The sequence below is a fragment of the Chlorocebus sabaeus genome, chromosome 11, assembly GCF_047675955.1.
Source record: "Chlorocebus sabaeus isolate Y175 chromosome 11, mChlSab1.0.hap1, whole genome shotgun sequence".
Lineage (NCBI taxonomy): Eukaryota > Metazoa > Chordata > Mammalia > Primates > Cercopithecidae > Chlorocebus > Chlorocebus sabaeus.
In genome coordinates, this window is record NC_132914.1 from 103998335 (window position 1) to 104015869 (window position 17535).

Consider the following 17535-nt stretch of genomic DNA (forward strand, 5'->3'; position numbering starts at 1 on the left):
AAAATAATAAAAACCTTTTCTATCTGGATTTGTAACTGTTGTTAAATACGTTGGCAGAGAAACATTCTGTGTTAAGTCATTTGAGCCAAATAATGATTTTTGCATACTCTTCTTGTTTTTCAGAAACTCTGTGAAGGCATATTTAAAGTCCTTATAAAGGACATCCCAACAACATGTCAAGTGTCGTGCCTGGAAGTACTCCGCATTCTCTCCAGAGACAAAAAGGTTTTAGTTCCTGTAACAACTAAGGAAAATATGCAGATACTGCTGCGACTAGCCAAACTAAATGAGTTAGATGATTCTTTGGAGAAAGTATCAGAGTTCCCAGTTATTGTGGAGTCATTAAAATGTCTGTGTAATATAGTGTTCAACAGTCAGATGGCACAGCAGCTCAGCCTGGAACTTAATCTTGCTGCAAAGCTCTGTAATCTCCTGAGAAAGTGCAAGGACCGGAAATTTATCAATGACATTAAGTGCTTTGACTTGCGCTTGCTCTTCCTTCTGTCACTTTTGCACACCGACATCAGGTCACAATTGCGCTATGAGCTCCAGGGACTACCGCTGCTAACCCAGATCTTGGAAAGTGCCTTTAGCATCAAGTGGACCGATGAGTATGAATCGGCCATAGACCATAATGGACCTCCTCTCTCACCTCAGGAGACGGACTGTGCCATTGAGGCCCTCAAAGCTCTCTTCAATGTCACAGTAGACAGTTGGAAGGTGCATAAAGAGGTAAGGCAGAGAAGGCTATTTTTATCTACCTGAAATTTAATTGGTCTGGGGCATCCCTAGAGTTTCCTGCAAGAGAAGAATACAAGTTGGGAAATGGAAAAAGTTCCCACTTCCCCCATTAAGCAATTGTATTACCCAGGATGTACTTCTTAACCATTGTAAGTCTTATTCTTTCCATTTGTGTGATAACACCTATCAGAATAGGTATAAAAATGGACTACTATTTTGTAAGTTGCCAAATATAGTTTTCTGAGTTGCATTATTGTCTCTTTTTAAGAGTGCCTCTTTCAGGAATAAGGTTTAAATGATAAGATTTGAGGGGAAGCAAAACAGTGTGGTTGATAAAGCTATAGGCATTTTCAGTGGCTGCCATCTTAAAGGAAAGTTAAGACAGATCAAGCCAGTTGAAGTTGATCAATCAGAATTAGTGTCTGCTCAGGAGAATAGAAGATGCTCTGTGTATGCCTATCATCCCAGTCTCCAGGGGGTTTCTCTATAGTGTTAGATAACTACCAGAGGTATAGGACCACAACTGGATATCTGTGCTCATATATAAGTTCTAGAAAACAAGCTGATTATGCCAGAGTGTGGGGAAGGTTATTTTAAACCACCTGACTTATTTGTAAACAAAGATCTTTCTTCACTGTGGCTTGGACCCTTCAGCAACCCAAAGTGAGGCATATTTGATAGTTTACGTTTGAGTACCTACAAGAACAAATAGGAAACTTAGTTTAAGGAAGTCAACAAATTAAGTGAAGTAGACATAAACTTTTTTCCCTCCTTCTAGAAGCATAACATGTCACATTTACTCTCTTTTTAGCTTTAAATAACTGTTGAAATTCAGCCCCTGCTGTAAAAAGAGAGAGAGATTTTGGTGCCAGAGCAAATTGTCTTTTTTGACAATTGACTTTAAGATTTAGGCTAACATTTGAAACACTTCTCACCCATGAGTAAAGATCTGTTTTTGCCAGCAGCCTACTTTAAAGGGATTATCTCAGTGCAGTGCTATAGTGGGAATATGCAGACATCTGAGTTTTAAAGCGCAAATAGGTCTGTATTTTGAAACTAAATATTTGAATATCAGTCCTAACAGCTGTTCTAGATGACTGTAGTGTGGTCAGTTTTTCCTTGGACTTGGCAAGAAAAGATGCGGAAAGCCCACATGCTCCATTTATGCATTGAAACCAAATATTTGGAAATATTTAAAATGTTATGTTTCTATGCTTATTTGGTACCTTCTATGATTATTTTTCTTACACTGTTTGTTTTGGGGTTTTTAAGTTCTCCATTTGAGACTTTAAACTCCTGAGACTGTTGGTTTGCCATTGTTAGAGCCCCCTGTTATTTAAATTATACCCAAAATAGTAGCTCACACTGTTCAGATTCCTGACAAAAAAGGGTTTAAAATTCAGTGAGTACACATCAGTATATGTATGAAATGGATGACAGGTAATAAATATCAGTATATTGAGATTATCCCTCATTAGTGTACTTCAGTTATAAGTAATATCAGAGCTAGAAGAAGCTTTAGAAAATGTTGAAGTAGCAAATACTCATTCTGTGTTATAGAATATTTAAACTCCAAAAGATACATGAAAAGGATCAAAATTCCTGGAGCGGGTATCTCTGACCTAGTACCCGTTGTGAGTCAGTTGATATAGCCATCATAAAATATATACATTTAATGTGACTCTGGGCTATTACTGAAGTGCTCAGAAATTTAAATACTATTGAACATAAGATTCTTGCCAACCCAATTAGATAAGAATGTCTTCATGAGTTTCTAGAGTCAGCTTTTAGCAGACATTTAGTCATTCATTCATCCAATCAGTCTGTCAGTCAGTGAATATTTATGGTCAATTGCTAGACATTATGCCGAGCATTGTGTAATATTTTTGCAAACAATAGGCATTGTCTTTGCCTTCATGAAACTTCAGTTTTTTTAGGTGAGAGAGGTAATAAATCAGTAAACACATACATAATTCAAATTATCTTAAGTGCTAGGAGAGAAAGAGCGCATTGATTGAGAATACTTAGTAAGAAAAATTTTCTGAAGGTGTTTCCTGAGATCTGAAAAGAGAATGATTTAGCCATTTGAAAAACCGGGGGATAAAAAATTGGGGGATGAACATTTTGTGGAAGTTAAATAGTGTATGAAAGACAGAGACCAAAGCATAGGGTACTTTCTAGTGAGGGACCCACAACGTGGGATAAAGAAAGTCTGTCACCAGAGTGCAAAGAAACTTGCTACTAAGAGCCCATTTACCTGGATTTTAATAGCTCCTTGATTGTCAGACAAAAGACAGTTTACTTCGATTGGGCAAGCCCCTGAAGAATTGCCAGAATTTTAAAACAGTCACTGAAATAAAAGGATATGGAAAACTTGTGGTACAGAAGAATCCAACTTTTAAAATAAATGTTATTTTCCTTTTTATGAAAATAATATATGCTCATTGTATAATATCGAGGAAAAAGGCATATAAGCAATAAGAAAATACAAATTACCTGTAAACTCACCACTCAAAAGATAAGCACTTTTTTTTCTTTTTTCTTTTTTTTTTTTTGAGACAGTCTTGCTCTGTTACCCAGGCTGGAGTGCAGTGGCACAATCTTAGCTCACTGCAACCTCTGGCTCCCGAGTTCAAGCAATTCTCCTGCCTCAGCCTCCAGAGTAACTGGGATTACAGGCATGCGCCACCACGCCTGGCTAATTTTGTATTTTTAGTTGAGACGGCGTTTTACCGTGTTGGCCAGGCTGGTCTTGAACTCCTCACCTCATGATCCACCCGCCTCGGCCTCCCAAAGTGCTAGGATTACAGGCGTGAGCCACTGCGCCAGGCCTCTTTTTTTTTTAGCTAAAGAAATAGGGTCTTGTCGGTTGCCTAGACTGGAATGCAGTGGTGTGATCATAGCTCACTGCAGCCTCAAACTCTTGTGCTCAAGCTGTCCTCCCGAGTAGCTGGGACTATAAGTGCAGGCCACCACACTCAGTGAATTATTTTTTATTTATTTATTTATTTTTGAGATGGAGTCTTGCTCTCTCGCCCGGGCTGGAGTGCCATGGTACGATCTCGGCTCACTGCAAGCTCCGCCTCCCGGGTTCACGCCATTCTCCTGCTTCAGCCTCCCAAGTAGCTGGGACTACAGGTGCCTGCCACCATGCCCTAAGTTTTTTGTATTTTTAGTAGAGACGGAGTTTCACTATGTTGATGGTCTTGATCTCCTGACCTTGTGGTCCGCCTGCCTCGGCCTCCCAAAGTGCTGAGATTACAGGCGTGAGCCACGGCACCCGACCTGTGTTTTATTCTTTTAAGACATGGGTCTTGCTATGTTGTTCAGGCTGGTCTTGAACTTGTAGCCTCAAGCAATCCTCCTACCTCAGCCTCCCAAGTAGTTGGGATTACAGATGTAAGCTACTGCACCAAGCACTGTTTGCCTCTTTTGGTGTGTATCTTTCTTTTTTTTTGAGATGGAGTTTCCCTCTTGTTGCCCAGGCTGGAGGGCAATGATGTCATCTTGGCTCACCGCAACCTCTCCCTCCTGGGTCAAGTTATTTTCCTGCCTCAGCCTCCCGAGTACCTGGGATTACAGGCATGCGCCACCACCCCTGGCTAATTTTGTATTTTTAGTAGAGACGGGATTTCTCCATGTTGGTCAGGCTGGTCTCAAACTACCAACTTCAGTGATCCGCCCGCATCGGCCCCTCAAAGTGCTAGGATCACAGGTGTGAACCACTGTACCCGGCTGGAGTATATCTTTCTAACTATTCTTAATTGTATAGTAGATAAACAAATATATATGTACATTTTTACAAAAATGCAGTCATTTAATAATCTTAGTCTTTTTTCTTCATAATAAAAGTTCATAAAGAGTAGGTTTTCGGCTGGGTGTGTTGGCTCACACTTGTAATCCCAGCATTTTGGGAGGCTGAGGCAGGCAGATCACAAGGTCAGGAGATCGAGACCATTCTGGCTAACATGGTGAAAACCCATCTCTACTAAAAATGCAAAAAATTAGCCGGGCGTGGTGGAGGGCACCTGTAATCCCAGCTACTTGGGAGGCTGAGGCAGGAGAGTGGCGTGAACCCGGGAGGCGGAGTTTGCAGTGAGCCAAGATCGCACCACTGCACCCCAGCCTGGGCCACAGAGCGAGACTCCATCTCAAAAAAAAAGAGTAGGTTTTCAACATGTGTTTCTTTAAGCCATAAGATTTCTAGCAGTGGGCTCTGGGAGCAATTGGACAGTGTTCCAAGTTCCTCACCCTCTCTTTAAATACAGAGCACCAATTGTTCTTGCTTTTGCTATTGCTTTTCTTTAAATATAGGTTGTAATTAAGATTTAATTTGGGGGATAAAATGGATTCCGCAACCCAAAAGAAATTTTTGACAACCACCTTCTAACTTCTTGTGAAATAATACGTCCTTGTAAGTATACAGAGGCCTATGAAAATGAAGAATATGGCTAGGTGCAGTGGTGGCTCAGGCCTGTAATCCTAGCACTTTGGGAGGCTGAGGCAGGAGCATGGCTTGAGCCCACGAGTTTTGAGACCAGCCTGGGCAACATAGTGAGACCTGATCTCTACAAAAAATAAAGAAAGATAAAAATTATCCAGGCATTGTGGCATGTGCCTATAGTCCTAGCTACTTGGGAGGCTGAGGTGGGAGGATCACTTGAGCCCAGAAGGTTAAGGCTGCATGGTTGTGTCACCACACTCCCGCCTGGGTAACAGTGTCTCTCTCTCAGGAAAAAAAAAAAAAAAGAAGTTTAAAAATAGATAAATATTTTAAAAATATATATGTCAGTGTATACTTAGGAGTATTCCTTCCTAAGGAAAGATGTATCAACCTTTAACAAATCTCCCTTTTGAAGACAATTAAAAGATTGTTTACAGTTGCTTGCCATTTTAAGTTCTAGTGATTTTTCTTATAAAATTTTTGTAGCTACATTCCTGAAATTGGTAGGCCAGAGGGTTTCAAAGTTTCAAGGTGTTTTTATATATGTTGCCAAATTTACCTTCAGAAAAATATTGTTGGTTTATACCTTTTCAAACCCTGGACATTTCACTTTTTAAAATCTTTGCCTATTTCACAGCTTTACAGTTACAGAAAATGCAAACATTTGGTTTTAAACTGTTTTAGTTATTTTTATGACCACTTTCATTTACAGTTCACTAAAAATAGAAAATTAATGACTAGGTTTTTCTTGAGGTTTAGCAAATTAGTGCAATTTGTTCATTTTAGATTCATGCCTCAGTGTTAAATTCGTGCCTGCCTGCTGATGCCATCAGCAGATTAATTTGGAGTTTGCTTTCCATTCGGTGGGAAATGTAGCTAGCCTTATTTCCACATGTAGAATCAGCCTCTATCTCCCTTTCCTAAAGGTGTAGTGTGTTTTAAAAAGCCAGTTGATTTCTTCAGCAGGATACAAAGTCAGTTTTAGAAAAGTTAATTGAAATGGTCTTGTCTTCCTCCTGCTTTAACACTTTTCTAAATATCTCTGTTGATGGAAGAGAGCATGTTATTCTTGGGACTGTAAGGGATCCCTAGAATGAAGACCACATTCCCTTCTCCTGTGCTTCCAAGGTATCAGTGCAACGTAATAAGAAAGTACATACCAGCAGACATGTCAGAAACAGAGAACCCAGTGCACACAGAGAAGTACAAGTATCTGAGTAGTCAAAGGATACCATTTGAATGAGATAAAACAGTGAGTGTCCATAGAAGTTAATTAGGAATGTCCCAAAAGGGGTTAGTTCCATGATTATTTTAGAGACTTTGAAGGAAATATGCAGTAGTGGAATGTGTAATTAAGATGTGAAAGCTATATAAAGAGATCCCAAAGAATTTCCTGAGTTTTTTTCTCCGTTTTAATGTTACCTCATTTTGATTTTCACTATCATAACCAAGCCTGCTTGCTCTCTTTCTCTTCCTTTGCCCTTCATCCTTACGAACTTCTTTTCTCTCTCAGCCTTTGAAGGTGGTATCATTTCAGGAGGAGAGAATATTGATGCCCTGAAAATATCAAAACTAAATCAGGAAGCAATTAAACAGTTGTATAAGCTGTGTTTATATAATGTTTTATGAAAAGCAATTGCATTTCATTGCTGGCATCTTTGTGAGACAGGAGCATTAACCCCATTTGACAAATGACAGTGAAGATCAGAGAGTTTCAGTTACTTGCGGGAAGTCACACAGTAGAATAACCAACAGTAGAAAATAGTGTTTACTTTGTTAAGACTTCTTAAATGATAGCACTTACCCAACAAATATTTATTGAGACATAAACTAATGGAATAGAATAAATAGAGTTGATACAGTCAACTGACTTACAGGTAACTTTGAAGTACAGTAGTGAAAGAATGGGCTTTTTAATAAATGGGGCTTTATCACTTGTATGGCCACGTGGAAAAAATGAATTCGAATCCCTATCTTATACCATACACAAAAAATTAATTTGAGATGGATAAGAGACCTAAATATATAAGGTAAATAATAAAGCTCACTGAAGAGTATCTTCATGACTTTATCTCATACAAATCAAACATTTCTTAAATAAGCAAAGATTTCTAAAACAGGACAAAATAAGGATCAAACCATAAAGGAAAGAAATGACAAATCGATTTTCATTAAAGTGAATTCATCAAAAGAAGCAAAAAGGCAAGACACCAGGAGGAGGATATGTGCAATGACTCTCTTCAGAATACATTAAAAAGTCCTACAAACCCGTAAAAATAAAAATCAGATACCCCAATAGAAAAATAAGCAAAGGACTTGAACAGGAACTTCACAAAAGAGATATCTCAATGAGTAATAAACATACGAAAAGGTGTCCAACTTTATTAGTCACCAGAAAACTGCATACTACAACCAAGAAATCACTACACATCCATGAGAATGACTAAAATTAAAAAGGCTGACTCTAACAAGTATTGATTGGTGCCCCCGTAGAGCAACTGGTGGGGTATAAATTGGTGTATTTGGAAACACTTAGCAGTACCTTGTAAAGCTTGACATGTGGATATAACCTGTGACTCAGCATCTCCTCTCTAGGGTGTATACCTGTAGATATCAAATGACATGTAAAAATTATGTTCACAACAACGCTTTTCAAGATAGCCCCAAGCTGGAAACAATCCAGGTGTCAATCAGGAGTAGAGCAGATAAGTAAATTGTGGCATATTCATACATTGGAATACTATATAGCAGTGCTTTCTTAACCTATCTGTAGGTGAAGGACCAGATTTTTTTCTCCAAAAATCTGTCAGAATGAAACTCTTGTGTAATACAGTATTACACACAATGCCAAACTGCTCAAAAGTTTCTAAATGTTCACATATACCGTCTGTACTCCTGGTGTTGCAGACCAGTGATGAACAGGGTGGGGAGCAGCAGTGGAACACAAACATACTTCAGATAGCACTGCTCTCAAACAATGTCAAAGAACAGACTGCAACTACACAGAGTAATGTGAATGAATCTCACAAACCAACACAAGAGTCTGTATTTTATGATTCTATACGTATAAAGTTCAGTAACAACCAAACTACCTGTGACATTAACAAGTTAGAATTACCTGTGAGGGACAGAAGATGGTCATTTGAAGGGGGTATGGAAAGAATTCCGAAATTCTTAATCTTGGCATTGCATGATTTTTATATTGGTTATATGGGTGTGCTTATTTTGTCAAAATTTAGCTCTACACTTATGATTTGTGCATGTTTCTGTTTGTATAGTATACTTTACATTAAAATTTATTGATGACCTATTAAACACACACCCTCTTTCCTTATTAAGGTAATAGATTAGTGGAGGAAACAAAGTATATGCAAGTAAACAAATGTGAAATTACAAATTATGATTTCATGAGAGAAAAAAGAGTCGTCTCAGAGAAGATACTTTAGCTGAGACCTGGAGTGCGCAAAGGAACCAGTGATGCAGAGCAGAGGCAAACAATACAGGGATTTTCGTAGTTGTTTTGAGTAGAGAAATGGAGCTAATTTAGTGGATTTAGAGTAGAAGAGGACATTGTAGACATAGGGTACAACTTGGGAGCTGATGTTATCAAAACTGGAAAAGGTAGAACTAGGGTAAAAAGTAGAATTTTGCTTTGCAGCTGCAAATAATGGAAAGACCAAAATGGATAGATTTACGAAAACCTGTCAACATCAGCATGAAAATAGATTATTGTCTAAAATAAAGGAAAATATAATTTAAAAGGAAGTGTAATCCCTAGTTAATTTTTAAAACCAAGGGAAATATGATCTTATCAAGAGTTAAGTAATGAATGCGTTTCACATGGCTATTTAACATATGAGAGAGTTTTAATTCAGGCATTTGAGATGGATAGTGAATGGGACAACATTCATTCCAACCCTGCCAGTCTTAGAGTCTGTCATTCCAGTAGTCCCTCTTTGTTTTTCCCCTTTCCCCCTACAATGATTTATCATTTGTTTCAGCTCTTACCAGTCTTGCCTTTTGTTCCCTTCCTCTGTTATCCTTCCCCCTAACCTTCAAATGTTTTATTGAAAGTATTAAAGCACTTTCATGCATATCATTTTCTGTAATCCTTTGTAACCCTGACAGAACCCTCCGTATTTGGAGATTCATGTGGGGAAACTGAGGCTTGAGAAACTATATGACTTGTCTGAAGCGACAGCCTAAACTCCTGACCCCAAGTGCAGTGCCTTTATTTCCATTAGGCCACTGAGGCCCTCTTCTCATCCAACTCTATACATGATGATGTTATGTTTAAAATATTATTGTCCACATTATGAGTTGTGAAAGTGTGCCCTAATTGCTTGCTAGATTTTATGAGCGACATCTTCCTAGAAGGGTTATGTGAGTTCTATATATGAATATAAAGATATATGTGTATAACTTATGAAAATATATCACTTCGCATGGACTTGAAATCAATGATGTATTAAGAAGTTTTGGCCAGCCGCGGTGGCTCACACCTGTAATCCCAGCACATTGGGAGGTTGAGGCGTGTGGATCACCTGTGGTCAGGAGTTGAAGACCAGCCTGGCCAACATGGTGAAAAAACCCTGTCTCTACTAAAAATACAAAAAAAAAAAAAAAAAAATTCGCTGGGTGTGGTGGCGGGCACCTGTAATCCCAGCTACTCAGGAGGCTGAGCAGGAGAATCGCTTGAACGCAGGAGGCGGAGGTTGTGGTGAGCTGAGATCACACCATTGCACTCCAGCCTGGGTGACAAGAGTAAAACTCCGTCTCAAAAAAAAAAAAAAAAAAAGTTTTATAATTTTTTAGTAGTTTTTGAGGTAGTTGTAGTCTGCCTGAAATATGGCATATCCAGGCTTTCTATCACAATTATCTCTAATTTCATATGTCTTCTTAATTATTTAAAATCTGGAAGAAGAAAGATAATGACTTCGATGCAGATAATTAAAGAAAGTGTAATTGTCCAAGATCTCACTAAAAATGAAGAAGTAAACCAAATGATTATTCAGGGCTTAGTTTATTTCCTACTGTTTGCCTTCTTCGCTCTAACTGCTTGTGTCTCTTTAATACCACTGCCAATGAGTAAACATTGGAGATCACTTGTTTTTCATTACTTGCTGGTAGTTCTGGGGGAATTAGGATATTAAGATTGATTAAAATGAAGTTGGTGGATTTATTGCTTTGAAAGTTGAGACGAGACATTTTTATTAAGGATGTACAACCAGTCTCTGAAATAACCTGGTAGCATCACATTTGTTGGAACTTTTATAATGATTAGTAAACTGGAACAGTGCACCATACAACAAACTAATTTAGGCTTTTTGGAAATGAAAAAAAATCTCTAGTGGAATTGAATCTTAAGAAGGTAAACCAGAGTGGCTAGGTCAGCATTTCTGGAAGTGGTTATGGTTGTTCATCTGAGATAGTGACTGTTTACTTAGTATTGCCTCAGGATTTCTTCCTAGGACATTCTGCCATCTACAATGTATGGTATAAGAATGATTGTTTGGGGTGGGCAAGAGATGTAGTAAAGTAGCAGACCCCACTGTTAAGGCATTCAACCCCCAATTTTTCCTCTCCTCTTTTTTATTTGCCATAGAGTGATTCTCATCAGTTCCGTGTAATGGCAGCTGTCCTTCGTCATTGTTTACTAATCGTAGGTCCAACTGAAGACAAAACAGAAGAGCTACACAGGTGGGTAAGCTCTGTATTGACATCGCAATGAAGGACGTCATCAGTTCTTGTTGGTTTTGTGCATCTAATTTCAATTGTTATAAGCACAAGGAAGTGAAAATACTGCAGTAAATCAGGTAACTGGTAGGTCAGAAATCATGATCATGGAAATCATTACCGTGCCCTGCTGAGAAATTTTTATTCTGCCCCCTTTCACTTTGTTACATTGAGGTTCAACAGGAGAAGAGAATTTGGCATTTGTTGCAAATGCCACAAATAGTTGCTGTTCTTGGTTTTATTCAGAACAACAGTTATAGTACACAGTTATTGAACACATACCCTGTGGCATTGTGCTAAGTGCTTTATAAAGATTAACTTCTTTTAATCACCATGCCAACTATAGGTAGATTCTGCAATTTTTCCCTTTCAATATGAGGAAACTGATGCATAGAAAGATCAAGCAATTTCTCTGAGATTATACAGCCCTAACAAGTGGAAGAACTGGGATTTAAACCCTGTTTTTAATTACTGCACTTAACCAGTACTCTGACTAATTTCATTTGAAGAGTACTTACCAAAAAGTATATATTTTGGCAACGATAGTTTTATTTTTTAAAAAAACTTGAAAGAATTAGGGCATAGTTTCTAGTATTAAGATATATAAAATAGGCCGGGCGTGGTGGCTCATGCCTGTAATCCCAACACTTTGGGAGGCCGAGGCCGGTGGATCACTTGAGGTCAGGAGTTTGAGACCAGCCTGGACAACATGGTGAAACCCTGTCTCTACCAAAAATACAAAAAAAGTAGCTGGGCATGGTGGCACATGCCAGTAATCCCAGCTACTCAGGAGGCTGAGACAGGAGAAACGCTGAACCTGGGAGTTGGAGGTTGCAGTAAATCAAGGTCGCACCACGGCATTCCAGCCTAGGCAACAGAGTGAGACTGCATCTCAAAAAATAAATTAATTAATTTTAAAAATAAATAAAATATATAAAATAGTTCAGCTGGGTGCCATGGCTCATGCCTGTAACACTAGCACTTTGGGAGACTGAGGCGGGCATATCACTTGAGCTCAGCCTGGGCAACATGGCAAAACCCTATCTCTACTAAAAATACAAAAATTAGCTGGGTGTGGTGGCACATGTCTATAGTCCCAGCTACTTGGGAGGCTGAGGTGGGAGAATCTCTTGAACCTCAGAAGGCGAAGGTTGCCGTGAGCCGAGATTCCGCCACTGCACTCCAGCCTGGGTGACAAAGTGAGACCCTGTCTCAAATAAATAAACAAAATAGTTCAAATTTTGCAACTTGTCCATTAGAACTATTAATGGACTGCTGTAAAAATTTATCGTACTCTGAGAACAACTGAATAAGAATTAATGCATTTTTCCAGTTCTCTTTCCATTCTGGATCAGATTTGTAACAACAAGAGTTCTGACTTCATCATGATACTACTCATGGTGCTTTATTATACATGAATACAAATGGCATTTTAAACAATTCAAATAAACTCATATCTGCAAGCAAATTACTTTGGCATTAACTCTACATTTAACGTAGGGTTATTCTTAGTTGTAGAAATTCCTTTTTGAACGCTTAAAATATTCAGTTTTCCAAAATATGGCTTAAATAAAACTATAGAAACACAGCCAGAGTGTAAAATGAAGCATATGCTTAATTGTTATTTTTCAGTCAAATCCATATTATTTTAGTTATGATCAGCAACTTATTATTTGATATTGTACTGAATTTGCTGGTAGGTTATCTCAGTGTACTCCCTGCCCTGCAGCCTGTCAAAAGACTGTTTTCTTCTTGATTAAAAGTGTAATTTTTTTCTGTAGCTACAAATCAAACATTCCTTTAGTTTTCTTAAAACAGTACCTTTAAAAAAATCAGATTAACTACAATAAATCATATCCTAACAAGATTTTATTAAGCATTTTGACCCACTGTAATTTTTTTTCGTAATTAAGAGACACTAGAAATTTGGACCCTAAAACTAAAAGAAAATGGTCTTATAAGCCCAAGAGTAAGTTGATTTTTTTTTTTTTTTTTTTTTGAGACGGGTCTCACTTTGTCACCCAGGCTGGAGTGCAGTGGCGCGATCTTGGCTCACGGCAAGCTCTGCCTCCCGGGTTCACGCCATTCTCCTGCCTCAGCTTCCCGAGGGGCTGGGACTACAGGCGCCCGCCACCACGCCCGGCTGATATTTTTGTATTTTTAGTAGAGACGAGGTTTCACTCTGTTAGCCAGGATGGTCTCGATCTCCTGACCTCGTGATCTGCCCGCCTCGGCCTCCCAAAGTGCTGGGATTACAGGCGTGAGCCACCGCACCTGGCGTAAATTGATTTTTTTTTTTAAGAAGTCAGATATCACAAGTTAAACAATCATACAAGGATGTGAAAGAAAAGCACTTTGACCAAAATTGCTATACTAGTCACAAATACATTGCCAAAGATTTTTCCGAGTAATGAATTGAATATCTTGACGCAGCACCCAGTATTTGTTGAAAGAGAGCAAAACTATATAATAGAGGTTTTTAAAATAAAGTTTTGTTTTTTTTAAGTCAGATTTATTTTCCTTAGTGATGCTTGCTTTTTTCTTTAAATTTTCTTTTATCTTAAAGGTTACTTTGATATCAGCTTCACTGCAAATAAGGAGTATCCCTAGAGCCACAGACAGGATCTATGAGTATTTCTCAAAGACTTTCCTGGGAGATTGAGGTTGCTGCTGACTTAACAGTTTATCTGGAATGGCCTTGCATGTTCCTTTAATCAGAATTAGAGTGATTAGTATCATTTTGAGCAGTAATGACTGTAGGCTAATCCATTTAAATACAGTGAAAATGGCACTAACCTCAAAGTGCTATTTTAGGAAGCTTCTGTAGTGACCCTGAAAACAATTTTTCTGTGTGTGTGTGTTTTAAGCATAAAAATTTTTCTAAAGGATTTCAAAGTAACATCTCAAATTCCATGTTTAAAAGTTATTTTCTAAGTTTGTTTTTACTTTTTTTTGGACACTTTGATTTGCTTTAAAGAAAAGTTTAATGAAATAGGTAACCCTGGGTAGTATAGTGTATGGTTCTGCATTATCATCAAACCCAAAGAGTTGTGATGATGATTAAATGAGAGGTTCATAAAGCGCCTCTTCCCTGGCAATGAGAAAACAACCAGTAAATGGCACTTGCTGCTGCTGCCGCCACCACTGCCACTGTGCCACTGATGTGCTACTTCTATTAGTATTATGATAAACATACTGGCTTTTAGAATATTTACTGTTTTAAATATTTGTTTAATAGTTGTTTGTTGATTTTGATATGCTGTTTAGGAACTATGCCTATGTTTATCCTGAGATCATGTAAAGAAATCTTCTTTCTTTTAATCCAAATGTTTCTGAAGCCAGATAAGTCCTATGATATATGCATGTTAGGAGCCTATAAAGGTGCTTTTGGAGAAAAGTAAGTTTGGAAAAAAAAACAGTCTGGCAGCTTTTTCTGTCTTTGTAAGACAGTGCCATTTTTTCAGAGAAGTCAAGAGGTCATGGACATAGAGATGAAATGAGTTAGCACTCAAAGATAGCAGACCTTGACCTTGATTTCCACTAATCAACATTTTAGATGGTTTTTAAAATCTCTTCTCTTTCATTTCCTTTTTGTCTATACTTAATGGTAATAGGTAGGTTGTTGGTATGATCCACCTTTTTTGCTCTATTGAAGGACATCCTAATTCTGTTCATCTCTGTGTGCCTGAAAGTATTTTCAGCACTCCAGTCCATAATCAACAAGCTTATGCAGAAATACTTAGCCCAAAAAAGTTGGCATGTCGTTGTGGTTTTATTTTATTTTGGAGAGAAGGGAAGAAATCAGGATGGCCTATATGCTGATGAGAAGAGGGAAAGATCAGATCTGATTTAATTTATTTTAGGCTCTCAATCTCGTTTTCTTTTACTCACTGAGTACATTGGTATTTCTAAAGCTTTTTGTTACTGTTTCTTTGTTTAGACTAATTCATTTTGTCTCACATATTGAAGGGGACAGTATAGGCAATACAGTACCGAATAACAGCTTATTACAATGCTAAATATAATGTCTTAAACATAGCAGTCTTTTTTTTCTTTCAGTTTTTTTTTATAGTGGTAAAATACAGTTATAAAATTTGCCATCTTTTAAGTGTACAATTTGGTGGTTCTATTTAATGTGCAACCATCACCACCATCCATCTCCATAACTCTTTTCATTTATTCATTAAGATGGCTCCATCTTCTCCACTGCACACAGAGGTGTTTTTCAAAAGCAAATGTCTGCTTTAAATCTTGTTTTGGCTCCTCTTTGTCTTAAGGATTAAGAGAAAACTTTTTGGCAGCAGGATTGGTGGGGGATCATTGTGCAAGTATTTATGATATGTAGTCTCATGTGGAAAATCTGTTTCTCTTGGTTAGTTCCCCCTTTCATCCTGTATATATGATTCTACCAAACCTTTGAATATGTATGTATGTGAGAGCTTATTTCTAAGCTCTCTGTTCTATTTCATTTGTCTGTATGGCTTCAGGCCAGTAATACACTGTTTTGGTTACTGTAGCTTTATAGTAAGTTTTGAAATGAGTAAGTGTGAGTTCTCCAGCTTTGTTCTTTTTCAAGATTATTTTGGCTCTTCAGAGTCCCTTGAGATTCCATATGAATTTTAAGGTGGGTTTTTCTGTTTCTCAAAAGAATGTCATGGGGATTTTCATAAGGATTACATTGAACCTATAGGATTCTTTGGGTTGTATTAATACTTTAACAATACTCAGTCTTCTAATTACACAAGGCAGACTTTTAATACATGTTTGAAAATTGAGTGATTTCATTTCTGTTTATTAATTAAGCACTACTATGTGTTAGGCACTATGTTGAGTAACAAAAATGAACACAGCACAGTCTCTGTTCTCCATGACTCGCTAATCAATAGATAAGACAGATTTGTAAGTAAATAAGTAGAGTTGTTTTGATGAGTGCTGTATTAGACATGAATAAGCTTATATAGTTGTACAGAAAAGGAGAATTTACTTTGGAGAGATCGAGAAGGGGTTTGCGTTGGTTTTGTTGTTAGCATAAAGCTGTTAACTCTTTAAGCTGACTCTCTGTAAATGGCAGTCATCTAGGTGAACAGATGTTTTCTGAACTATGGCTGAGCACTGTTCTTAGAGACTTCACAATGCATACCTGGAGGAACATGGAGACTAAATTCCCTTACTGTCCAGTTTAGATTAAGACCCCCCTCCCCCGCACACACATATCTTGTCACTGTCTTATCATCTGCTTTATTTTTTTTATAAGGAGAAAAGACATAAATGTTATGAAAAGCTAAATAACAATTAAAGACAAGAATAGAGAGATATCACAGATATTTTTTGAGTAGTCTCCCAGTAAATTATTCAAATAATAATTGCTAATAGAATTCAAAGGGCAACGTCACTATGGTTTGTCATGATAAGAAAGTCTTCCTTGCTCAAATGATACCTGTCCTGGCCTTTTCCAGACCTCTAGTCCTCTGATGATTCCTTTTTCTCCTATCTGTAAGTCCTCTTGTAGATTTCCTTTCTTCCATCTCTATTCTAAAACATTTGTTCATCATTTCAACCTACTCCACTCCATTACCGTGTCCTGCCAGTCTTAAAGCACTCAACCCTAGATCTGTCAGCCCACCTTCTTTCTCCATAGGCTGCTGAGCCCTAAGGGAAAGTTTTACCTAACCTGACAGATGGCTCCATCTTCTCCACCGCACACAGAGGTGTTTTTCAAAAAGCAGATTTCTACTTTAAGTGTTTTCATGGCTTTTCTCTGTCTTAAGGATTAAGAGAAAAAAATTTTTTATCACTGTACATGTGTTTATGATATACAGCCTCATGTAGAAAATCTGTTTCCCCTGGTCAGTTCCCGCTTTCATTCTATGTGTATGATTCTGCCAAACCTTTGCAACTCTCTAAAGGCCTTCTGCACCCCCTTATCCTTAGAAGATAACATGTTTTTACTTAGTTTTTATTTATGGATATTTAGGGTGGCCTGGCAACATGGAGTAGGGGTTGTGAGATTATGAGAGAGCTTAAAGCCTTCAAATACATCTTAGCATGGCCATTGAAGCCTGACATCTGGATTAAATCTCAGCCCTTTCCACAAGACTTCAGGGCAGAATATCATGCTAAAGTGTCAGAGTCTCTGCCTAATAAATTGGGCAGAATGCTGTTATCATGGCAATATGCCAGTAACTTCTGAATGAGGGAAACCATCTCTGGTTGTGTTGTATTGGATGAATCCATGGAATTGGATCTGAGGCATTGGCCTTCACCTTGAGAACTCTCTGCCTCGACAGCATCCGTGTTTCTGTTATCAAGCAACACATTTGCATGGCAAGGAGCCACTTCCCTTGCCTCCAGGAGCCTACCATTCCACAATCTGCATGACTGTATTCAAGCTACTCTGCTCTTCTTTCTCTTCCTTAGACACAGATTCCTTATTAGGGCCTTTACACTTTCTCTGTCTACTGCCTGGAATCCTTTTCCCAGATCTTTAAGAGGCTGAGTCCTTCTTGACACTGAGAACTTAGCTCAAATGTCACTTCCTCAGTTAGGCCTTCCATAATTGCCTAATTTAGATTACGACCCCCCTCCCAGCCCCCTGCCACCACATACACACATAT

At 38.1% G+C, this 17535-nt stretch overlaps 1 protein-coding gene across 10 annotated transcripts in view; it reads left to right on the top strand.

Annotated features, from left to right (window-relative positions):
• The window catches only part of RIC8B (RIC8 guanine nucleotide exchange factor B), a 115647-nt gene that overhangs the window by 41896 nt on the left and 56216 nt on the right, over positions 1–17535 (top strand). For all 10 annotated transcript variants that reach the window (XR_499392.3, XR_005239872.2, XR_012094585.1 and 7 more), the window contains 2 exons: positions 124–732; positions 10791–10885. Coding sequence is in view for 7 of the 10 variants with exons in the window: in XM_008004536.3 (XP_008002727.1) it covers positions 124–732; positions 10791–10885 (704 nt within the window). In the remaining 3 variants the exon portion in view is untranslated. The remainder of the gene's footprint in view (positions 1–123; positions 733–10790; positions 10886–17535) is intronic.